Source organism: Amblyomma mixtum, chromosome 2 (genome assembly GCF_055824585.1).
Source record: "Amblyomma mixtum isolate Tamu chromosome 2, ASM5582458v1, whole genome shotgun sequence".
Classification (NCBI taxonomy): domain Eukaryota; kingdom Metazoa; phylum Arthropoda; class Arachnida; order Ixodida; family Ixodidae; genus Amblyomma; species Amblyomma mixtum.
This window is the reverse complement of record NC_143013.1, coordinates 304,346,029-304,372,075: the sequence shown is the minus strand read 5'-3', so window position 1 is coordinate 304,372,075 and position 26,047 is coordinate 304,346,029. Positions and strand designations below refer to the sequence as shown.

The 26,047-nt window shown below is 51.3% G+C and overlaps 1 protein-coding gene across 1 annotated transcript in view; it reads left to right on the top strand.

Annotated features, from left to right (window-relative positions):
* LOC149364759 (zinc finger protein basonuclin-2-like) overlaps nucleotides 1-26,047 on the top strand; it is a 202,009-nt gene that overhangs the window by 158,515 nt on the left and 17,447 nt on the right. Inside the window, exon 4 of the mRNA XM_089568752.1 lies at nucleotides 25,091-25,350. Coding sequence (XP_089424878.1) covers nucleotides 25,091-25,350 — 260 coding nt within the window. The remainder of the gene's footprint in view (nucleotides 1-25,090; nucleotides 25,351-26,047) is intronic.

The following is a 26,047-nucleotide window of genomic DNA, read 5'->3' as shown; positions in this document are numbered from 1 at the left end:
ATTTTCCTCTACAACCGCCATCACAAGCAAACCACAGAAAACCATGCAAAGAGGAAACCGCCGACCGATGCGGAATGACGCCTATTGCACATTATTTGACGTTAATCGAATCGACACGCCAGCCGCCGATAACCTTGCATGAAAGGCAAGCGGATGCCGTTCTTGGTTTTTCTTTTTTCTTTATCCATGTGGTCATCATCCTCATACTTCCTTTCCGGAAGAACCCCGCGGTCATCCTCACCAAGAGCCATTTAATAAACCGACCAACTGATAGGGTCAGTGAAATAGCTGTTGTTTGGCAGGTATGCGCTCATCAACCTGTTTCTTTTTTGTTGTTGTTTTCGTGCCATTCTACCTGTTTCACAGTTCTGCACTTGCCTTGACACTTCCTCCGATTAGCGTTTCGAGATGACTTTTTCGCCTGTTTATCTGCAAAAGTATTCCTTTACTTGTTGGTCACAGAAACAGAAAGTGAGACATTCGCGGTAACCGGAAATATGCATTAAACTCTGTCCGTTATGATGACCAAGAGGGCTGTGGCTTGGTATGAGCTTAAGATTGAGACTTGAGTGGGGTCTCGTTCCATGCATAGCGCTGCTTTAATTGCTCATAAAACTAAAGCAAAGTTGCTCGTAATAAGGCAGCACATATAAGTTCATCTCCATGTATATACATTAATCGGTAAATAATTTCACGCATGCATGCCTAGGATGCCACAGAACGCGAACATAGAACGACTCCGCAGCTGAAATCTTTTTCAATGCCCATATAGTACAGCGTCCTTTCTTCTTTTTTTGACTATGTAAAACTTGAAGTGTTTGAGGGCAGTTGGTGGCCTTCTATAGAAGACGGCAATTACCGCGGCTGATTGCACTACGACACCCAGAGCGATTGGTCTGCCCATATTTCGACTCCGTCGTTCCAGCTCCCTGTTTTTTTGTGCTTGTTTCCCGACCTTCGTGCTGAAGCTCCTCTCTGTGGTTCAGCCAGCCCCTGGTCGCTGTAGTCCGTCGTCTGTAGCTCCCCTCACTGCTCCCGCACTTCTTCGGGGAATCTCGCCCGCACGTAGAGGGGAACGGTCCCTACTCAGTTCCAGGAAGACGCAGTCGTTGCGCGGACGTCCCTCGGTCCTTCGGACACTTCAGAATCGTGGCCGGATCGGGTGTCCTGCCGTAGCGGGGGCGGTGCGCTTTGCTGCAGCCGCCTTTAAGGCTCATTCACACTTGCGAGTCGCAAAGGGCGTGCGACTCGCAGTCGCTTGCGACCAAGCAGCAGCTCGACAACACCGTTGTTCACACTTGCAAGCGCGACCAGCGGGTCGCCTTCTCGTTAGATTCTCGTTTGAAGCGAAAACTCTCGGGAATGACGTTGTTCGCGCGCTTTCGAGAGTTTCGCCTGTTTTGGCCGCGCCTCCTGTACTCGCGCTCGATAGTCTAAACTGCTATTCGCAATGTAATACAACTACCCGAGCGAAGATTAGGTTGTCGTGACGGTTTTGATGTGCACCGAGGTCGTACAAGCGTCACGATGACAGAGGCGCGCTTCTCTGTAGGGCCGGCCTACCAGCCTGCAGTACGCCGGCCGCCGCGGCGTCACAAAAATGCGCAAATATTGCTTGTTCGCGTTCATACCAAGCCCTTGGGTACAGGAATGTAAAAAATGAATCATTTTTGAAGATCGCTGGCCAGTACCGAGTTGTTGGTAGAAGGGATAACAGCGACAAAAGCAAATTTCTTCCCAGAGCCGCTTTGCTGCTGCTGCTCCATGCGGCTCGACTGTTGTCTGCTAGCTCCGCTGCTGAAGACGTCGCGGAAGTCGAGCATGTCTTGATATTATTATGATACAAGGTCCACAATAAAGTGGTGACGAAAGCAGCATCTTAATTACTAGCGCTGGCCAGGATCCGAAGCGCCCTCAGTTGCGACATCGATATGAAACCGGCTAGGCTTAGCGACGACTACGGCAGCCCGCTGGGAGCAGCGCAGGTCGTCGCCCGGCGCGCCCGCGAGCGGTGTCGTTGCCGGAAGCTTGTCTCGCTCGCTGATTGGTTCAGAGGTTTGCGACTCGCAGTCGCGAGGCTGAAAAATCGAGCACCGAGCGACTGGCCCGCGACTGTCGCTTTTCGACCAGGGCGACCGTTTGCGACTGTCGCTTTTCGACCAAAACAGTCGCGCGACCTCTGCGACTCGCAAGTGTGAACGGGCCATTAGGCTTCTGTACTGTTGCCGTCTGCCCGGCTTGCTAGCTCCCCACCAGCGAGTATGCAGTTATGCGGAGCGTTTTGATCTTGGGAAAGACCCACTGGTTGTGTGAGACGGCCCCTCCTGAAAATGCTTGCGTATTTTGTCCGGTTTGATTGAAAACAACCTAAAACTTATCATACAAGATCAGGGAACCCTGACTCCAGTTGTTGTGCCATCGCTACGCATTGAGGTAAAGCTACAGCAAATAGGAGTGTGCGGGGCTATAGGGCTTTTTAAATGTGGGGTCTCTCCGGTCGCCCTTGTCTTCGCACTTCGAGTACGAGGAGTTAAGGCTGCTTCGTGAATCACCAGCTTCCTATTTGAAAAGATTTACTTTTTTACATGTCGAGAGGCAATTGAGGGAAATACATATCGACAGGTTCTTTTAAAAAGCTCCCCATTTCTGTTATCTTAATTGGATATTCATATATTTTTACCTTGTCCAATGCGGTCATCCAGCCGCATTTTCTGGTGACTCGTCCACATCGGCAGTCGTACTCAGACATGACACTTTGCTTGAAGGGGCAGGGAAAACATGCCGCCTTACTATAGAGTGCCGATGTTTGCCTCCTGGTGAGTTCTGGAGGTATTCTCCTCTGGGATAAGGAGAACACGTTAGAACTCCGCCTTGGTGCTTCCTTTGTATCTCACTGAAGCGCAGTTGTTAGCTGCTGCGCCTACTGCTTCGAACCTGCAGGGAGAACGGATAAGATTGTGTAGTCACTTTTTGTGGCGATATCTTTCTCTATAAACAAGTTGTAACGCAGCTGAAGAAGAAGACGAAGAAACGAAGGCAAATGTTGTTTATGTTCGTTTCTGTGTCTTCGTCTTCTGCTGCGCTACGCTTTGTTTATCGACCGCGCACCAACAGGTCCAAAAAGCCACTCTGCTGAACTATTATGCCTTTCTCGTCGGTAACCCTGCAGTAATTTTAAAATAACGGGCCATTATTCGCTGAAACGCCGACGACAGGCTGGGGTCTACTAGCTAGGCAGTGATACCTCACACAGAGGTCCGTTGACCTTGGCAACGCTGTTTATTGAAGTGCCCCGCCTGTAAGCGTGGGAAACGACTCCACTGGCCGGGGACGATTATTTTTCTTTATTTAGATAGCTGTATGTGGGTCGTTATGCATCGCGAACGTTCCATGAAGGTGACAGGAACTTTTTTCCGCCCTGTATCCTATAGGGTTAGTAGGTCTACGGATGCTGCCACAGCGCCACTGTACCGACCAGCAGCAAACCTTCTGGGCTGTTTACTTTTTTCAAAGTCTGTACATGAATCTGTCGTGCGCTAAAGAGTGAACAGGTGGGAAAATATTGACAACATGTATTAAGTGTCATGTTACCAGTCGTAGCGAGTGTTTTCGAGTTCCGTACCCTGATATATGTTTCTCGGGCCTTAGGCACAACCTGTCACGAATACAGTGTCTCAAGCCTACGAAGCAAACAAGCACCCTCACATCTCCGTACATTCCATGCTTCTGCGACGATAGGTTATCTGTGTTTTCCTTGTGAAGGTAGAAAAGGTGGAAGACGAATGGGAGGAAGATGTTTACGAAGAAGAAGGCTTTATAGTAGAGTCAGCCATTTAGCCCGAGGACATCATCATCATCATCATCATCAGTGAGCTCCTATGAGAGTAGTGGTAGTATCCAAAACGTTTTTATTAACTGGATATGAAGTCAGGTGCAGCAGACCCGTTACTGATTAAGTGCCGTTCCGCAGCACTTGCTCCAGGCAGTTGGCGGGCACATCCGCACTTTTTTGCTCTTTCTCAGCAGCGTCTTCCTCTCCGCGAAAGGGATCGCAACGCGACGATAGTCGCGCCGATCGGACAGCAGAGAGGCGATGGCGGCCCGGGCGGTACAGCAAGCGCAAGTGAGGCGCGAGCGAGGAAAATGCACACCGGGTCGCTAACCAATCCCGGATGTTGGACCTGCCTGTCGCGCTCGCCGCCGAACGCCGCGTGTCTGCCGCTGCCGTGGCGAGGAGGAGTTGAAATTGGGAGAGGGAGACGCGTGTCACCGGGAGAGCGCGAGGGCGAAAGGGGGAGGAGGAAAGCGAGGGGGAGGCCCGTCTGCCGCGGCGGGCAGGCGCGCGGCCGGTATCGCGGCGACACAAACAGACGTGTCGCTGGCGCCCGCTATGTAGCCGGCTGTGTGTGCGCCGTCCGCTGCTTCGCCGCCACAGAGACCTGGACACATCCCCTTCCCTCGCCGATGCGCGCGCCCCGTGGCGCACCTCGGAGACGACGAGGCCGCGAAGCAGCAGCTGGCCAGCGACGACGACGCCTCCCCGTGCGTGACTCGGTCACGTCGCGTGCCTCAGCGGCGGCTTCGGCTCGCGGCGCGACTCTCGGGGACGACCACGCGTCCCCCGGTTGTGGTCTCTCGAGATACTGCTGCTGGTGTGCGCGGAGTGATGGTTCGGAAACGGTGGTTGTGATGGACCTCGGCAGCCGGCGGCGAACGATAGCGGTGGGCTAGGAGACAGGCAGGAAGAAGAAGAGCCCCCGTGAGGGGCTCGAGGACCGAAGGTGTCGATGCGGTCGCTGGGCTCCCCCGGGGCCTCCGTCGGCGGTGTGTCGCCGCGAAGAGCCGAGGACGGCTTCGGCGAAGCCGTCACCGCTGGTCGTCAGGGGCGGCCGGAGCGAAGCCTCACGCCGGAGGAGTCCGCTGACGTCTCAGGTACCGGCGCCTCGCCCTCCTCTTTTCCTCGCGTTCGCGCGATCGCTCTTGCGCTGCCGCGGACTTGGTGTTCGATCTGTCTGGTCGACCTGGGTCGACGCATGGGCGCTAATCGTGCGAGCGCTGCCAGCTACCAACGGAGTCGCATCAACTACGGGATGGTTCGTCAGTTGCTGTTTTGGTCGCGTGGCTTGCGCTCCATGGCGTGGTTTGCAATCTCACCAGCCGGCTTACTCTCATCGGTTCCTCGTCGCTCAATGCTTGTAAAAAGCAAAGCACGCCATAGAGGTGGCCCATTTCATATGCACACATATCGCGAACGGTTACTATAATCACTTCGTGGAATGACATCAGCTTGGTTGGGCTGACGCGATTCTCGTAACAACGTCTTCGTAACATTGTTCTTGTGGTCGTCACTTTGGTGTTTTTGTTGCCGACGCGCCTCCGCTCACCGGGAACCTCAGTTAGGAGACAAAAAACACGAGAGCGGCATACCGCGCTGTCAGCCCCTTTTGTCAAATCCTTTGTGTACAGGTTTTGCGCGTCCCTGGCGAGTAACGAAATAACGTAAGCGATGCAGCTGCTCGCCTCCTTGTTACGCGCGCGTTCTTTCTCACTTTCTTTTCTTTTCCTTCTTTTTTTGACTGGCGCTTGGGCTGGCAGTAGTGTCTGCGGCGAAACCTCTCTCCGGAAACTGCAAGCGTTCGTGCCACCACATCTTTTTTTCTTCTTTTCAACACCCATCTTGTTATTTCACTTGTGTTGTGCGTTCTATGTACGGCAACGTCCCGGCTAAGGCTTTTTCGTGGATGTTTTTGCACGATCTTGGAGGAAGAGTCAGCGTGCCATGTTGTGTGTCAGTTCGGGGGACTCCGTTGTCAAATCGGGGGCAATCGAGAAGCGTAGTCCCACTGCTGTGCGAAATTCGTGAACGCGCATGTTCGATGAGTTGTGACACCTTCCGCAGTTATAGTAGCGGTGTGCCTCCCATCCTAGCAAAGAAAACATACGAATCAAGTTTGCTTCTCCACCACGCGCGGTTTGCTGCTGTCGTTTCTGCTGTCACGTTCACGTTTTTCATGAACCACGTTTTTCTCTCAGTCGACCAAAAAGCACCTATTAGGATTCACCGCGAACACTCCACTGGCGTAAAGACAATGAGATCAATAGCTCGCCTTCACTGTGCTAACGAAGGCAGTAGCATTTCTGTAGTGTTCGCTTTTTATAGATATTTTAATTTGCTTCGGTGGGAACAAAACAAGGTCGCCGTGTCCTACTGCGGAACAGCGACTTCCCGAATTATCGCTGCGTGGCGTTGCTTTGTTATTGAAAACAGAAAGGGCGGGGGGGTGTCCACAGAAAGATGGTGTCCTCAATGCTGCAGGACCCCGGCGGCCGTGAGCTCCCGTCAGCCGAATTTCGTTGTATTGCAATGCACGTTGTGGAGGGCGTGCGCGCATACGGAACGCTTTGGTCAACATTGAGGGTTCTTATGTAGAAACGGATGAAATCTGCCACCGACGGAAAAATTTAAACCGTCTTATTATACGACAGTTAGCCAGTAACAGGGGCGTATACCGCATATCGCCAAAGCTCAACTCTTCGTTGCCTTAGAATGACAGCTGTCTTTTTCCTGTGTATGACTCTGTGCCACGTCGTATACAATGCATGTAGTTGTTGAAAAATTGAAGAGACACCGGCGAAGCGGTGTGTGCAACTGCTGCGGAAATTCACCGATTGCGCTTGCAGTTATCGACGGAATACCTCGCCCTTCCTTCCTTCGTCTTCTGCTTCTTTCAAGCTCACCTCGATAAATGGTGCACATATATCCCCCTACAAACGCGGGCACCCATCAGAAAAACAACAAAAAAAAAAAATCCCGTGTCAGATCGGAGGAGCGAGGTGTGATCTTGCGGCGTGTCATCACAGCCGTTAATTTCTCCGAATTCAAATCTGTGGAACAGCGCCGCTGGTTGCGCAGTTATGGAGACAGAGCCGCTATCTTGGTAGCAGCCCCAGAAAGTCACGAGACCCATGTCACGCGTATGTATATATGTGTATAAACGCGGAGGCGCTTAAGCGAATAGAGAAGTTATTTTAAACTATAGTGGCTCCGATGTTTCCAAAACTGGTCATGACACAGTGCTATGTACAGGGTCGTCCAAAAGTTCCAAGGCCACAGGGTCTGCTTTTAGAGCGCTATAGTTGGGCAGCTAGGACACCCCTGGAGTCAAAAATCTCTGTAGAGGGTAGTAGAAGTACTATTCTCACCTCTGAGAACCTTGATGTCTTAGATGCTATCGTAAGTGGCAGTATACGCCGCTCGAAAGCAGACCCTGTGGCCTGGGAACTTTTGCCGGACCCTGTACATAAGTCGCATGCGGTCGCAACACTGGAAAGTCCGTGAGGCTTCTCATGGGCGTGAAAAAAAGGCTCTCGGCTGCTAAAGAGGCCGAATAGTCGTTACACACTGCCATGTCGTCATCATCAGCCTGATTACACCCACTGCAGGGCAAAGGCCTCTTCCATGTCTCTCCAATTAACCCTTTCCTCACACACGTGTATTCATGTAGGGGGTAAAATTACAGTATCCATCTCTCGTGAGCGATCACCTATCTGTGCAAATTGTTGCGCCTGATCAGTTGCATGCATGCTTAACAAAATTCGTGCGAGAGGAACGCCGTGGCATCAATACCGTTTACTCCGATACTCAGGCAAGACTGATCGATTGATCAGAAGTAAATTATTTATGGTAAATATGAAACGAAGGCTAACTTTAGCACACGCGAGCCGGCTCTCTTCGTGACGGAAAATAGAATATAAGCATTAGGTAACAGGTCGATATGTTATAAGGTCTATGGCGCAATTGGAGTAATCGATTAACCATCGCGTTGGCTGAACGGGTGCGGCTCTGTGCCACTGATCGCGGCGTCGCAGTTTCTACAGCCGTCCCGGGAGGTCGTGCTTTGACGAGAGCTCAAAGCAGGAGCTCCGATGAATTCTGTAGTGTGCATTAAGTAAAGCTGGGTGGACGAAATCGATCAGGAACCTTTTGCTATGTGATGTAGCCAGGATATATCGGAAGAGCGCCTTGGCAAAGAAACAGAGCACTTATACATAAGACAGTGCGAACAAGACCTGCAATGCATCAGTTCCTTCGGCACCTTTTCTATAGTTGCCATTGTCAGCCTTGGTTCTACATGGGGTTGAGCTCTTCGGAATAAATTTTAAGTACTTTTGTAAAAATGTTTGACTGCTATAGCAAATACTTCATGCCAACTAGACGGCCCTGTATAATGGACGCACGGTAATTCGTTTCGGAGACACTAGCGATTTGAAACATAGATTTAATCGGTGAAACTGAGAAGGGCAGCTTAACTTTCATACGCTGTTGCCACGCTGCAATTAGGCCCACGACATGGATACCCTCGCGTAGTTAACGTATTTCCGTGCCGCGTCGATAGTGACAGTGCTGCCTGTCCTTAAATCAGCGGTGGCTTTCCGCTCAGGTCTCGGCGTGCCATGGCCAGCGGAGGCATTAATTGGTCTCCGCTTGCCCAAGTATGTGCATGCGCCGGGGTTTTAAGTTAAGCGGCTGGCTCGGCTTTTTGACACGCGTCCGAGCCGGATGTGTAATTTCGCGCGCGAATCTCGAGTGGAAGTTCGTGACTTGCGAGGGTTTCGCGTCACTTACAGAGCGCGACACGAACCAGTTCGCGCGCGCTTATATTATCTGAAGCGCGCGCACTTAGCAAGAAAGACTTGGCTCGCTTAACGAGCGATGCCTCTCCCCAGCTCGCTTAACGTATGACGCAGAACACGGTTCCCGCGCCGCTGCCTGATGGTTATCAATGATGGCCACCGAGTCGCTGTAACGAAGTGATGATGTTCTTGCCAGGAACATTTTTTTTTTTTTATTGCGCTGCAGGGCGCAGAAATAACGGCGGATACTGTGTCGCTAAATTGCAGCTACAAGCGCGAACCTCCAAGCTATAAGGGCGGTGAATGCAAATGTTGAGTGTTCGGTCATTTACTATTAGGTTGACTCACGTTCCGGCCACGGTGGTCACTAGTGCCTGTACAGAGGGGAAAACCATGTCTAGAACGACCGAACTGTGCGTTCCGGAGATCCCAAAGCCGCTGAGACCAGGAAAGCAAAAAATGATGAAATCCAATAAGTTTAGCCGCACATGATTACATCCAGACCATTTTTAACCAAATTCTATTGCTATATATCCCGCGTTCAGACCAAAACACGCCCAGAATGTGTTCTAGACAAGCGTTTTGCCCTCTGTACATTGTGCTTTCTGTGTATCTTTGCGCGTGTTATACATGTGCAAAAGCTTGGAGGAGGTTGTGTCCGATCGAGGAGGACCGGCGAAACAACCAGAATATAAGTCATTGTTTCATTTGAGACTTTAAACCGCCTCCATCTTCATCTCGTCAAATCCGCCACCACCGAGGAAGCACATTCGTCAGTCTAAACCGCTGTCCATCGTTGTATATCATGTCTGTCTACTTTTGGTTTGTTATCTCCACCGGCCATGTATAACGCCCGCATAGCTAGGGACCTTTGATGATTAATAAAAACAAATAAATGCGACGAGTGATTTTGCGGTTTGATCGCCCGTGATTAAATATGGACGCGATGCAGTGGCTAAGTGACGACGATGTCCTGCAATAATTAGCACTCATTCGCAAGTTCGATTCAAGCAGTGATGGCATTAGGGGGGCGTTATTTAAGTGGAGGCGCAGTGCTAAATGGACCCTGTAATGAGATTATAGGCCTATTTGGTGCACTTACAGCGTACGAGCCCCCTCGCAAACCTTTCTTTTGGTTCTCCACTTGTCATCGGATAGTTGCCGCTTCTGATGTCGGAGCTGAGAGTTAACTACAAAACTCATTTGTCGGCTCTGGTAGGAGTTAAAGGCTGGCCCATGCAATGGCAAACTAGTCGGATTAGAAAAAATGAAGAGGCAAAATACTGCTCCTGATCATATTTCCGGGCACTAACCGTGGACAAAAGGTTGATATTGTGCCTTCTTAAGTTTTACACCAATAGCGCAGTACAAGGCAAGGTTACTCGTCAGAGCTCATAAATTGCACATTCCAGCTTGTATAACACTAGAAAAAAAACAAAGGGCGCGGATAATAATACACTACTCGCTGTATAAATTACTGTCCTCAGTAGTATGTAAACACAACCAAATAAATCTTTAGCACACACACACACACACACACACACACACACACACACACACACACACACACACACACACACACACACACACACACACACACATATATATATATATATATATATATATATATATATATATATATATATATATATATATATATACTTGATATATGCGCACACGTAGTCTGCGCAGCGCGTGAACTTTTTAAAGAGCATCATTCACTGTTTAGAGAGCACGATGCATAAACATCTGGCAAGAGTGGCACTGTCGAAGAGGTTTAATTCACTCTGACATGGCTTCGTACTGTCAGGCAGCTGGTAACAGGATTAGATGCACTGCTCTGTGGAGAATTCCCAAGCGAAGCTCGTTATATAGTCTCCGCACTGCGCGTACCTCTTCTGTGACGTACACACCCAGGTTTCTTGCTCAATACGAGCCGCCTGCTTCCGGTAACGACACTTGCGCAATAACGTAAAGCGACCCACTGCCGGTTTATAGTTGCGACGGCGTGTGGGTTTTTACAGAGTTGTATAGGTCGGCACCTCCGTGTACGATGGTAGCGATGAGATCAAGCTTACGCAATAATAGACCGCTCTCTTTCAATGCATGCTTGTATTATATAAAGCTTGCTAACCGGCCCATCACTTCATTTCGTATTGCCATAAAGCACTCTACTCGTCGCAGAACGAACTGCGTCTGACGTCATTCGGGTTACGTGTGACGTTACGTTACGCGTTAGGGACGAACAAGAGGATCAGGAGTGGTAACGCTGAAACCAACCAAGGCGTATCGGCAGCCAATGCATATCGCCCTGCCAAGGACGAAGTTTCAGGTTCGAGGCCCATCGGCTGTGTTTTGCTGTTTTGTTGCTCCTTGTAACACAGACCGTCGAAATTGATCGGGAGACACGTATTGTGTGTCTGTGCGTGTGCAAACATGGCGCTTTTTCACAGCCTCCGGTGCAACTGTTCGCCATAGAAGTAGACTTTCTTGGCAAGCTAAAGCCAAAAAGAGAGCAACGTGAACGCCGAGTGGGCCGGCTTACAAAAAGTGGATCGGGAGTGGGCGACAAATACCACACCCTGCAACGTGTTAACAAGTGTGCATAGAGTTGTTAAAGCAGGCCGGAAGCGCGGGGGAGGCAGGAAACGAAAGTGTCGATGCTTCGGCACGCGTATATGCGACGCGAACCCACGCATAGAGTTGTTGCGGGGCGAAGGGGGTTCTGAGTGTTTTGTTGGCGTCGTCGGCGTCGTGGGCTGTATGTAGTGTCATAAGGACTGAGAAAATGCAGCATAGACGAGAACGATAGGCTCGAGTTGGTGTATTTAGTAGAGCATCAAGCGCGATATTCGGAGATGATACAGTTACCTCGTTGTAACGAAGTCGAAGGAGACCGGTGATTACTTCGTTATAGCCGTGGCTTCGTTATAAACCGTGTTGACAATCTTCCGGGGGGAATCGTCATTCCTTCGTTATACCCATTATTTCGTTATAAACCGTTTTGTTATAACGAGGTCCGAAGTATGCGCTTCGCCCCCAGTCGTGCGGTTTAAATCTCTGCTTTCTTTCAGCTCGTATGCCTCTTCTGCAGAGGAAAAATAAACGACCCTAATGTCACGTTTTGTTAAGAACACAATTCGGTAAATGTGTGTCGCAGGCGTCAGTTAATTTGTGACTGTGTAACGCACACATGTCGCATGCTGTCCTGTAGTTAGACCATCTCCTCATCCGCAAAATTTGTCATTTTTTATGCTCTTCATCTCCACAGCTACGACAGTGTCGTTGCTGTGATTTAGCTTTTAAAAGCACGTGGGCGCTGGGATGCACGGAAATACGTAATGAAAGCTAAGCTGAAGCATCAGGCCAACTCTCTGACGCCAGCAGAAATGAAGCGACACGACGGGGACAACACGACATATATGTGACAACTCGAGACGTCTGTGCACATGAGAAGAGAAACTTGAAAAAGGACCCACCCTTCCATGGTCGGATGTTCCAAAAGCCCCGGTGAACACAGAACAACAGCTGCGGAGTGCACGGCGCCACTTCGTGACATGTTTCATTTTGACGCGAGAGAAATCGACACTTAACTGGGACTGCGCGTCTGACAAAGGCCCTTCGCCTCGTTATTTCTTCTGCTCCTGATGTACCAATGCTGTCTATAACCGTCTGTGACGTCAAGACTGAGAAGCATTGATAAACTAGTAAGCAATGTTTGCCTTCGGCTGTATTTAAGGCGTAACTGGTTTTGGTTAATTGGGGTTTAACGTCCCGAAGCAACTCAGGCTATGAGGGACGCCGCAGTGAAGGGCTCCGGAAATTTCGACCACCTGGTGTTCTTTAACGTGCACTGACATCGCGCAGTTCACGGGCCTCTAGAATTTCTCCTCCATAGAAATTCAGCTGCCGCGGCCGGGATCGAACCCGCGTCTTTCGAGCCAGCAGCCGAGCGCCGTAACCACTGAGCTACCGCGGCGGGGTTGAGGCGTAACTGACCCGTGGCAGAAAGGCAGAGAAATTAACCATTAAGAGAATCATCTCTCCCTTTTTGTGCGCTGCTCTAACCGCATTTGTACACCTTTAAAGAGAATCTATTTACCCGGCTTTCGCAACGTGCCTGAACGTAGTAACAAACAAACAAACAAACAAACAAACAAACAAAGGCAGCTTGCCCCTCGCTCGCGCTAGCCTCACTTCACGCGCATTACCGCCTTCTCTCTCGCGCCATGTGACCGCAACGATCCTTTGCGTATTGGCTAACAGCACAAGTTCCGCGCGATGGAAGCTCCGGCTGACGCATACAATCCCGTAATGGTTGGGCCCGCTTAGCTGCCCTATTCATTATTCTCTCTATAGAAGCCAGGCGTGATTGGAAACGAGGCACGTTGGATATTTATTATCTATTTACTTGCCACCTCGTTTTGCATGGCGATTTCTGGGGTCCGCCAGCAAAACCGGTGGTGCACATGAAGAAAACTTGCGGTAATCTTACTGCGATCCCCGATCTGCGTTTCTTACCACCGCTCGCAATCCACAAAGGAGCACGATATCCGCCGCAGTGTCAGGAGATCCAAATCGACGATTGGAACAAAAGGCCCGCTTCTTGCTATACGCGGGGCATGGCGGGACGATCCGCGGCGGATCGAGATGCGTGTATTTCTGGCCGAAGGGCGTACGTCAGCATTCTCACTTCGCTTGCTGTCTTCAACTCGGGAATAGATAACATACTCAAAGCGAAGTGTGGCCCAAGACCTCGGAGTGTGTATATATTTAAAACAGGAGAAACGGAGACTGTGGTATACGTGCGACACAGCACCCTGTGTTCACCGTCTCTAATAAGTCGCGTTTGTTGAGAAGCCATTTCGAAAACTCTCCGCCCTAAATGCGCTGCTATAACGGGGCACTCGGATTCAGATCAAACAAACGTGCAAGTGGCACCTTTTGCCTACTTGGTCGCAACGTCGCTCATTGGGAGGCGCGGCGGCAGAGCTTCCTGTCCTAACAAAGCGCGAAATCCAGGACAAAGCCTTTGTAGGTGGAGTGGACGCAGCCATGCCTTGCAGTGGCGACTTCACGGCTGGCTGTTGAGAAAGGCGATACATGCTTCTCATGCGAGAAGGACCATAGTAGCTTCCCCCCTCGCTGCTCGCTCTTGAAACGCCGTCTTGTTGGCATTTAACCAGCACAAACGCGACTTCGCTATATTAGAACGCACACATGTGCACACGCGTGTCAAGGGCGCAGTCACCATTTGAAACAAAAAGCAACAACAGAACACACAGCCTGCGTGTCCGCGTTGTCCTGTCGTTTGCGGCGATATACGGCCCTCGGCGCTGTAGAAAAAGAAAGTAATAAAAAGACTATGTTGCTCGGACATGTGTTCACCAATCGAGTTTCCACATGGTGTACGTACAGCGTGTCGACGCTTGCGTGTATTCGCGAACGGTCTTCTTTCTTTGTTTCTTCGTTTCGTCTTTTGTCGCCACGTCGCGCGCTGCAGCTCACTCTGCTGCTGCGCGGCTTGTATGTTTTGCGCGCGTCGCAGTGGCAGTTCGCAGTGTTTTCTTTTTTAGGGGTATTTGGCTCGTCACTACACTCGCAGCTCGCCCGTTCGCTATTGTCCCCTCCTGTAGGAAAGGGCACGGCTGAATGACACATGTGGAGCACCGACGAGAGCGCAGATGCCCTTCTCTGCCTGGCTAGACCGTCTCCCCTTTGGACTATAAGGATGGACAGCGGAGTAGCGTCGCGTATCGGTGACGCCGATAGAGAGAGATTCAGTATGTGGAGCGCACGGAGGAACGGACTCCTGGCTGTTTTGCTCTGTGTATTGCATTCCATCGCAGTGCTCCGACGAGTTGGAAGGGAAAATTGAAAGGGGCCGATCTGGTGCAACGTCCATGCAAAAGAAGCCAGTGAAACCCGTCCTGCTTGTTCGCTCTCTCATATACGTTCACTATGTGCGGACTGTTTTCTCGGTAGTCGGCTGGATCTTCTCATCCGCCACGTACTTTTTGTCTTCCTCTTCATTGTCGGACGCCCGCGGGAGCCCCTGGCTACACGATGAATTTGCGTATGTTGAAATGGCTGTATACAGACCTGTGTTTTTCGAGCCAGTCGGTTTGGCTGGCCTCGCCAAACGCGGAATATTTACAAAAGGAGCTTCCACACGATCAGCGTGGAAAATCAGTGGCCATGGATCAAAATTGGCTTTACTTGTAGCTTTTACAAAGGCCTTAGCACAGGCGTCGAATGGAGGAGGAGAATGCAGAACAACTTTATGTTTAAAAAAAAAAAAGAACAACAGGTCCTCAAGGGTGGACTTCTACTTGTCCGAGTCCATGAGCCTGGGCCTCACGGACAGCTCTGTCCACTAGCCATGCATGACCAGCTGGTTGAGCAGCTCGCAAAGCGGCCTCCCATGAGGGGGGGAATGGTTTGGGTATGGGGAGAACTGCCATGGCTGGCCTTGCCCGCCCCACATGTTGAGCAGAGTGGCAGGGTCAAAGTACACTGTCGAAGGGAGTCCCCAGCAGAAAACAGCAACAGCACTGTAATTCGCAGTGACTTGGTGGAATGACTTGATGATCGGATCTGTCTTCGGCGCTCCACAACACGATCTCTCATTGCCAGGCACTATCGTGAGTTTGGCCAACTTCAGCAGCTCTCATCGCCTGAAGGCAGTCGGAAGTGACCAATTCCCTTATTGGGCGTTTGCTGGTGACTGTAGCTTGCGCTATATGTTCAGCCTGACGCATTAGAAAAGGGCGTGTCACGAAACACAGCGGGCGTACTTAGCTTTGCACATACGAAGTCACGAAACTGGGTCCCAAGTCGGTTTTCGCACAGTCCTGCCGACGTTCGGCTCAACACTATACGAAGGGGAAGTCCCTTGTTTGTGTAAACAAGCGCCGAGCACGTCCCAACTCCATGGCCTCCTTGTACGGCGTTTCCGTGACCCGTAAACAATTGAAACCGGCTAACAATATACCACGCTCAACCGATATAGATGGCTTTTCTTCTGAGCTACTCACGAAGGCTCGAATTTCTCGATGCCACGTAAGTAAGTATTATGACCCGGATCACTGCCCGTTTCCCAAAACCGTCAACGCCCGTTTGTTTACTCAGTGCGCACATCGGGACGCGCACAAGACCACTTCGAAGAGGGTCGTACGTGTTCGCGTTAAGTGCGACTGCGGCTGTGCGCGTGCCCTGTTGTGCTTGGGCGGTGCGCTGGCGCAGCACCTTCAAGCCTCACCGCGTTCGCGGCACGCACTTGCAGCCGGAAGACGACGCCGAAGCGTGGCTACGGCGCTTGGCGTCCGAGCGTGCCTAATGGCGCCGTGAGCGCGGCGCGGTTTCATTAGGCGTGCTCTGGGGGGCCGCACATAATCACATGCGGGGCGGAACAATCGGCACACTCACCTGGTTCCGCGCGACCGCTCGCTGGCCGCGAGCGTCGCGCCGGCGGCCGCCTCGCACGACAAGCCGCGGCGACGCATAAATTATGTGGGGGCGGGATCGGCCGGACACCTCGTCGCGCTCCCCGCAGGTGCGCCGAGCCACGCTGCGCCGACGCGACCCGGCGGGCGTTCACCGACGTCCGCACACGACGTTGGCGTTACACGGCCCTGTGGCACCGACTAGCGTGTTGTGTACGCGGTTAAGGGCGTACAGTGACCGCAGCGGTGCCAGTGGTACGGCAAGGAACCCGCGCGCACGCCCATGCGATCATTTCGAACCCCGCCTGGGGAAGCTTCGCAGGTGTGTGCTCCGACGCTGACTGCCGTTGAAGATATTCTTGGACCCAGTCGAGCTCTTCTGAACAGATTTTAGCCTTTGAATCTCTTCAGGATGTATTTTTCCCCCTAGAAAAAGACTCGAATTTAAATAAATTCTATTCACTCCATGTCATACTGGAAAGACGTGTGAACATAGTGGGAAAAAAACCTTGCAGGTCACCGCTGTTCGAACTTCGTTATGTTGGGTGCTGGAATCCGTTCTGTTTGCAAACCACCGTGTACGGTTCTGCCTTTTTTTTCAGCTGTTAAAATTGGGGCTTGTCGAAAATAAGTCGTACCCGCTAAGTCTCCTGTCTGAAGTGTACAGTTCTTATGTAGTCTGAGAACCGTGAAGCTAGCTGCCGTGCATGCAGGTTATGCATATAATATGCTATTCGCATTTCGTGCTTTTTTTTTAGGTGTATATGAAACAGCGGAATACGTCTGGACGTAGTATTTCAGTTGGACGCCTGAAATGGACGCCACCATGCAATCCTCTCTGTGCGCTCAGTCTCATTTGATGTTTAGGGAGTTGTATTCTGGCGAAATGAGAAGGCTGTAGGCCGTTGTACAGGAGACAAACAGATTTTGCAATGATTTCAACAATAGTGCGATTCTGCTTCAGAAGGGGGCCGACGCCTAGCATTTACGCGCATGGATGCTCGAGGATTTGAATGCATGAATGAATAAACGTTTAAAACAGAGATACGCTCTGTCAAAAATTTTGCTCACGGATGCATAATGCACTGTGGCGGCTATCGGGTGCATCGCTCGCGAATATCTTTTTGCCACAAAAATATCGCGTTTACGCATGAAAACATTTGTCTAAACTTGGAGTCCAGTCCTTGGAAGGGCGGACCTATCCGCGCCCGTCTTCGGTAATCAGGGCATCGTCTGTAGACACGCATAACGGTTCTTCAAAATGGGCGATCCACCTGCCTATATCCACAGTCCGGCTGGCCTGCATTTAGCACTACTTAACGAAGTCTAACCGACTCACCAAGTCTGTGTGAAGCTCGACCTTGAGGGTGACCTCGGCAAAACCTGTCATAGCAACAGCCCATGCAGAAATAAAATAAATATTTTCGCGACTAAGTTTCAAACCCGCGGCGGCGCGGACAGATCAGCTTCGCTGGCCACTGCAAGAGGGCACTATACGCTATCGCCGCAGCCGATCACGCCTCCTGTTAAACTGCTACACACTCTCGCGCTGTGCATTGCACACCGTCGTCTTCATCAACTTCCATCTGCGGAGCGAACAGATCACATCATCTTAACCTGAGTCTAATATCTTCGTCAAACGTGCCGACGACCCAGAAAAGCAAAACCATGAACCAACAAGCCTGAACACATGCTTTCGCAAGTCTACTCGGTTTAACTACGTTAAAGCCCTTCCACTTTTTTTCTCACCAAAACATAACGGGCCGAGTACACTTTCACGCGCGGTATTCGGCTGAACGCTTCTCCCGAGAGGATCAACGGCCACAAGGTCGAAACAATCTCACTATAACGTGTGGGCCACAGCATCAGTGACTTCTTACGATTCGTTGCTCAGGCGAGATCGGAGGCGCTCGTGGCGCCGTGCGCGATATGCGCTTCGAAAGGAAAACGAAAACGGTGGACGAGCAGCCAAGCTCACGGCACACTAACAAAAGCGCTTGTCGGCACTACAATCCCGGAGCTGCTGCCCGCCTCGTGTAAATTGAGATCTCGGTGCGCGCGTCTGCGTGGCATTGTCAGGAGACCGCGCGGGGTGTCCTGGTGGCGGTGGCGAGCTGAGAGCGGCCTTCCGCCTTGCTGTCACACGGGGCGCGCTCGGCTCTCCTTGTTACTCTCGCGCTCACACCCTGGAACGAGAAAACGGCGCGCGCGAAAATCTGCACCGTGCTGCATAGTGGCGCCTGTGAACCGCGGAGCGCGCGCGCGCGCGCCGATTTCAGAGCGTGACGTGATGGAGATACACGTATATACACTATATACGCATGCACGCGTGGCTGCCCGAGGACGCGTTCGCTGGGGAACGCGCACCAGCCCGACGACGGTCACTGCCTGCCTACGAGCAGGAACTGGCGCTGGATGCTGCTGCTGCTGGCTGTGCCTCCGGCGGCGGCGGCGACTTCGAGAGCGCGTTGCGCACGTCGGCCGCTCCGCTGTGCGCCGGAGCATGGCGCGCTACCGTAATCGCCCGCTTGGGTCGTCATGGGATAGAAAAGAATACAAATGGAAAAGGAAGTAATGAGTGTGTTGCGAGGAGGGGGTGGAGGTGATAGGAGTGCTTGGTGTGAACTGCCGCGTGACGGCGGCGAAAGACCCTCGGGCACGCAACGCGCGGGAGCGCTGCATGGTCGCGCGCCAGCTGAGCGCGCGAGAGCCGGGATCGGTGTGTGTGTAGTACGCGCGCGGTTGCAGGAACAAGGGGACGGGAAGGAGGGAGGGGGGGGGGGGGGAGGAGGGGAGGCTAAGCATGACAGCGCCGTAAACGCTGTCATGCTCTGGCCCGCGCGTGTCGTGCGCTCGAGACCCTGCTCGGGCCCTCAAGGCCAGCTGACCGTCTCCATATAGCGACTCGTTTCTGCAATTTTGCTTTGCCAAACGGACGAGATCAGCGCGTGAACGCTGTTTCGAATAGCCGGAACAAATATCAGAATGACACACAACGTTTTTGTTTTAATGCTCTTTGTACACGCGGGATTTTCTCGAACCAAATACATATGTCAGATAGCTACGTTAATTCATGTGTTTGCAGAAAAAATTGGGCGAGGAGAGTGTGCTCAAGACTGCATTTTGTTTGGGCGGATTGAGCCCGCTGCTGTTAATACATTGTCGCCCAAGCTGTCTGAATTCCCGGTATTAGTCAATGGCAAATAAACTCAGTTGTGATCAGTCGGTTCCGCACGACGGATTTTTCAATGACTATTCAGCTCGATGTGCATCGGCTAAAATAAAGCTGGCGATTCTTCAGTGGGATGTCGAGGGCTATTAAGAGGAGCGTAGCACTCACTATATGGCAGAAAAGAAGCGGCGTGGAAAAAGTGAAAAGATACAGTCAAGAATCTTTTACTATATATGTGTATAGGATAGATATAAGAGCGAGACGGTTTGCCCTCTTCACCCCGGCCACCAACCTTTTTTTTTTTTTTTCTGTGTTCACATCGTCACGAGAATACTCAGCCACGAACGTTTTATTATGTCTGTCCTTGAGCGGTGGTAACCTTCAAAGCGTCGAATACAGCATATTTTTCTTGGGCCCGTCAGGCCACTCGTACAGAAATCTGGAAGTGCAAATGTGATCGGTGGTTGTCAGTATTCTAACGTGTGTGACAACAGCATCTTTTTTTTTATCGCGAAGCAGAAACTCAGTGTAAAGAGCAGCGCGTTTGGGGCCAACCTTGAAGGTTCCGTTGTCCACTAAACAGATACTAAAAAAGAACTTCAACGGCCCATCGTACTCGGAGTTATACAGCATAGCTGGAGACAGTCAGTAAACTTTGTGTATAAAGAAACAAACTAATACGAAGTTTAGCCTTGTCTACAAAAGAACACCCCCGCATAGGAGAGCCGAGCGATGAGTCTGCGACACGTATGTAAGGGGAGAACGCTAGACTTGATTTCAAGGCGTTTCCAGATATCGCTGAATACGAATCACTGTGAACAGGGAGGCCTATGTCTTGGACAGGGACGCGTCGAAGGACGTTTGCAACAGCTGCATACTTATGGGTCAGCGTCGCGGCTGTTGCAGACACGTCAAAAAAAAAAAAAGAAGTAAAAACAGCACCGAGGGAGGAGCATGCAAACTATTAAGGTCGTTTGACGGGTCGTTTAACTGACGTCGTTATAGGCTGGTGTCGTTATAGGAAGGTCGCAAAGAAATTGCATATAAGGGCTCGCTGCTCGTCTAACGAATCACAGCCGCCTATAACTTGTCGCGAAGCGTCATGGCTGATACATACACGAGGCGGTTCGCCGGACGCTTTCGTTGCGGTCTCGCTGCTGAACGCTCAGTTCACTGTGACGTCATAACTGATGGTTTGGTTTGGTTTGGTTTGGTTTGGTTTGGTTTACGGGGTTTAACGTCCCAAAGCGACTAAGGCTATGAGAGACGCCGTAGTGGAGGGCTCCGGAAATTTCGACCACCTGGGGTTCTTTAACGTGCACTGACATCGCACAGTACACGGGCCTCTAGAATTTCTCCTCCAAAGAAATTCTAGCCGCCGCGGCCGGGATCGAACCCGCGTCTTTTGGGTCAGCAGCCGAGCACCATAACCGCTGAGCCACCGCGGCGGCTCATAACTGTTGGTTGCGATAAAGAGAAAACGGGCAGACGAACATGTACAAACAGCACAACTATCTTCACGTGGACTGTTTTGACGGGGCGAGCTAACCTGTAGATGTCGTAATCAATTAATCACTAAAACTTATAAATGCTCTCTACAAAATTTAAAATTTCGTGATTTGTAAGATTATAATAATTGATAACTTATACTAATGTGTTTTTTTGCTGGATTCTTAACGTGTCGCGGACTTTATTTTGAAACCCGCTGCCAAAAAACATTGCTTTAATGTATAGAATAAAACAATAAAGCAATGTTGCTTTTTTCTGCCACCAGTGGCTTCAAGCTCCTCTTCTTTAAAATTAATTAATTAATTAATCCCATGCGCAAAAGTACCGTTTCCTATGGCTAATGCAAGGTGGGAAGTAAAACTGAATACAGCCGGTGATGAACCGCAAAGGTGCCCGAGCTGTTTCGCTGCTTTGCAGTCTGCGAATACTGAGCTCAATAGAAACAAGTCTAATACTGAACAAATTGAACGGCGATGTTATGCAATTTGGGATATATTGCTGGTTACAAGTCATCTCACAGCCGTAGAGCAGCCACATACCGCGCCTGATGAGTTGTCATCGCCTGAAGTGTTTTTAAAAATTGTCTTCTCTTTGTCGCCGATCCTTGCGATTTCAGTAGCGCTCATCGCGCTGTGCAGAGTCTGACGCTCTGTCTCAAGCTAATTCCATTGGGGCAGGAACGTGAAGGACCCCGCATGAATGTGTAACGGCAAGCAGTATATACACTATATACAAGTGTAAGATATATACCCACGCACAACCCATGGCTGCTTCTTGTAATACTCATACTTGCCCCCGCCGCGGTGGCGTGGTTACGGCGCTCGGCTGCTGACCTGAAAGACGCGGCTTCGATCCCAGCCGCGGCGGCCACATTTTCATGAAGGCGAAATTCTGGAGGCCCGTGTGCTGTGCGATGTCAGTGCACGTTAAAGAACCCCAGGTGGTCGAAATTTCCGGAGCCCTTCACTACGGCATCCCTCGTAGCGTGAGTTGCTTTGGGACGTTAAACTCCAATAAACTAATAAAGCAATCCTCATATTCGGCATGAAGCTGCTCGGATCTCCGAGATGACGTCACCATGAGCCAATGGCGCCATCAACTACTGCATAATCGCTGTCACTGTTTCCCGCTGGCTGGGCGCTTTTATTTTTTTTCTTTTTCTTGATCATTCTAACATATGTCACTGCTTCCGCTGATGTACAGAGCTGTGAATCTCCGGCTCCACATATGCGCGCCGTAGTATAGTCTAGTAGCAAACGGTGCGCGACCCAGACACACGCGCTCTCCCATTTTGCAACACCACGGATCCCACGTGGGTGCGCGCAATCTATGCTCGCCTGGCGTCGCGACTTGCTGGCATCATCACGCACCGCTCCACCAAGTGGCGAGAGAACAAGCAAGCAAGCGCGGTCGTTAAAAGTCGTGAAGCGGCAGCGGCCGCGGGCGATCCTGGGCAGGCGGCGACGCCCCCCGATCGGAAACTTGTCACGCTGGCGCGAAAGCGCACCGCGGGGGCCTCCACACCGTTGCGCGAGGACACAACACGGCCGGGGGTGCAGTGTCGAGGAGGCCCTCGCGATCGCGTCGGCGCGATCAGAGGAGAGCCCGTCGTCGCGTCGCCCCATTAATCGGCCCGGCGACTGTCGTCGCAGTGGCGCGGCGACAGGCTGCCGAAGGCGCGTCCCGTTCGGCGCGGGCCCCGCGGGCACCATTAGAGCGGGGAGGGCAGCTCTCATCAGTATTCCGCCGAGTCAGGGATCCGGGATCAGCGTACCACCGGCCGCTGATCACCGGGGCTTGGCCGCCTGTCGCGCCCCGTTTATAGATTGGCCGATCGGTGTGTCCTTGCGAGATACCGTGCACACTCACGGAACGTTCTACGTAGCGCGTGAGGTGCCCCCGCTCTCACGCTGTTCCGCCCGGTAAAGGTTCTTCCCTTACCTCTCGGCGAGGGAGGAATCTTCGGCACTTCAACAGAACCGTGCTGCTGACGCGGGGAAACGACTTTTGTTTTGGTCGGAAAATAAGTGCCCAAGACGTCGATAGCTTCCAGCTCTTTAGCTGGTTTGTCATCCCGTTGGGGCGAGCCGACCATGGTACGCCAGGGGATGTATAGTGGGATTTCACTTCGACGGGTCAGAGCTAGCGGCTATAGTCGAGGGTGGCGTGGAGAGCAGGGGCAGGATGTGTGGAAGCGGAATCTGTAGAGGTATATCGGTCAATATATCCCTCTATATTATTCAAACCAGGGAGTTTTGGAACTTTTTTCAATAAACCCTGGCTAAACTGCAGCACCGCGGCTCCAATGTGCTATAGCTACTAATCTCTCCGCCGGCCCACCTCTCCAGCTTTCCTCTCATTAAACTTCACTATCTCTTTACTAATCTCTGGACCTTTCTGTTGTGTGCACGCAGGAGTCAGCTAGTACGTGCTCTGTGGATTGGTTCCGAAGACGAGTCGCTGTGTCGAGGCTGTTCGCAGCTCCACATAGCTTGCCCAGGGTCAAACGAAAGCACAGGGCCTGTGTCGTCCGTGGATGAATTTTACTAGGCGGCGTATCGAAAAAAAAAAAATGGATTCCTTTGTGCCACACGAGGGAACGTCACGCGGCTGCTTAGCTAGAGTCGAAGATGCACTGTTACATATTGCAGAATCGGGCGTCTCTGTTGACGGTTTCGTCCCAGGAGTGCACAGTGGAAGGTATACGAAGGTTAGCTGTGGGCCCACGGGCAAGCTAGGCATGTCTGGAACCAAGGCTCGCTGAAGTAAATTCTCTGGTTGGTTTGAAAGAGAGAGATATGTATTTAATCAATAAAAATGGGAGGTCACTGCGGCTGATAAGTTGAAAAGAAAAAAAAAATCCCATGGTGGTGTATTCGTTTTTTTTTCTCCCTCGTATCCTCGTCCTATTGCGCAGTTTTAACTTTCCTCGAGAGAAAACTATGCCGCAAGAGCGTTCTACTAGAAAAAAAAAATTACGTTGAGGCAGCAGTCTGAACAATCGCAGAGCTGTCAACGCAGGTGACGTATGTGAACCGGTTGAGCTTGCAGTCCCGAAGAGCGCGACACATCGAAGCGGCCGTCGCCGCGCTGCCGGCGGCCAAGTCCGCAGGAACAGTTGTGACCTCTTTTCAAAAGCGGCTAGTGTCAACGCTGATTGGCCGTCGGAAATGTCGCGGCGCGAGCCTCCGCCATTTGTGGACTTATATCTGCGCGATGTCGGTCGAGAGTGGGCAGTGCTGAGCGAGGAATGCGCTTGATGGACGCCTAGGTGTTTGCCAGCGATGTTCGATGCGACGATTGCGTCGTTCTCCTCAAGACTCTGGCGGAAGTCTGTGTATGTAAAAGTGAAAACAAACAATTACTTTGTTATACAGGCGCAGTGTGCCCTACTCCTGAAGCTTGTTTCTTGATAGCAGCTTTGCTCTTTTAATTCCGCTACTCTGTAGACGTCGTGCTGCCATCTTTTGGAGGTCAGGTGCAACAGTGCCCATCTAAGCTTCCGAGCCGAGCCCGCTGTGTGCTAGTCATTCAATGCCTGAAGTTCCAGGCAGGTGGAACTTTTCATGATCTCTATTCAGTGATTACTTTAAGTACCTAAATTCAATTTCTGTCTTTGGGTGGGCGGAAGCTCAAGTTATTCTACATGGCTTCCGTTACGTGCATGTGACATAAGTAAGTGTTGGCCATTCGTATTCCTCCCCCTCCCCCCCCCCCCCCTCTTTTTTTTTCTTTTTCCACTACGCATACTTTGCGGCTTTCTAGTATAATCCGCTATTGAATATGTAAGGCTTAGACTGCAGCGCTCGCATAAAGTTCGCATATTATCAATGCAGTACAAGTTCCAATCAGTGCACGTAAAATAACCCCAGCCCCCTCCTACGGCGTCCTATATAGCTCGTTGCCCGTGTGCAGGTACGAAACGTTCAACCCCACACCTCAGAACAAACCAAGTCACTTCTAGGAACTTGAAGGCCAGCTCTGATCTCCCAGTTGGCAATGCGTATGAATCGAAACAAAAAGAAAAAGTCATAGGAATCCTATCAGCGAGAAGCTAAGGAGGGGCGGGGCTCAAGCGGCGTTTCGCGTGCACTTTGACCGTTTCTAGCAGGGTTTCTTGGTCTACAACTGCCGTATCCGTTGCAATACGCGTTGATAAGACCACCGCTCACTGCCTGTCGTTTGCATGCGTCTTTCAATTTGGGTGGTGATCCCTGGAGAACAAAGGGAGGTACGGGGCCCAGAACGAGCAATTAAGGGCTGCGGAGTCTGGGAACATCGCAAGGCCACTTCGTCGCTGACCGCCGTTTCTGTTCTCCCCTCTCTGCAGCGCTGGACAAGTTGTGCGACCCTCGGCGGGCGGCCATGGTGGTGGCGGGGGCGGCGGCGGGTGGCGGCGGCGAGCCCGTGCAGCCGACCAGCGCGTACGACATGGCCTCGCTGGTGCTGTACGGCAGCCAGGCGGTGCCGGTGCGCCTCAAGATCCTGCTCGACCGGCTGCTGAGCGTGCTGCCGCACGACGACGTCATACGCGTACTGCACAGCTTGGGCTGGACGTACGAGGACTACGTCCGCGGGTACATACTGCAGGTGAGTCCCCGCTCTGGCTCTCCTTCTTGACAGTGGAGTTACACAACGCGAAATTTCTTCGACGTGCCACAACTGTCCGTTTTTCTCGTCTTTAACGTATATATGTTTACCCGATCACGCTTTTGATACTCGTTAGCTCTAGCGCGTGATGAACAAATACAAATTGAGTCGTATCTTAATCTAATAAGTTTAGGTTAATCTCATTAAGGGCACCGAGTACGCTGCGCTGTAGATGTCACCGGCTGGACGGTTGCACAAACGTTGACTACGAAGCCTCCGAAACCTCATATACGCGCCACTGACGCTTCAACTCGCTGACTATCGGCCTTGAGCAGACTGATCTCTGTGGAGTACTGTCTTCACTGCTCAGCGCTGAACGTCACGCGAGCCGGCAGGGGCACAGGTATCTTCAACGTGAAAAGGAGCATACAGGGTGTTTCACCTAAGACTTTCTGCAATTTTTAAAAATAAGCTATTTGAATTAGATGAACGCTTTTTCTGGCATAGCATTGTCAGTGATGTAGTACATCATAATGCAGCTAAGACGTGGTAATTAGCAGGCTTGTTAACCAATATTTAATAGTTAACTTTTAAACTATTACAATTGGGCTCCTTAATTTTTGAGAGGCATGTAGCCCACCGTAAGTAATGTCCATATCCGTTTTTAGAATTTCGAGAACGCGATTATCCTCGGCGC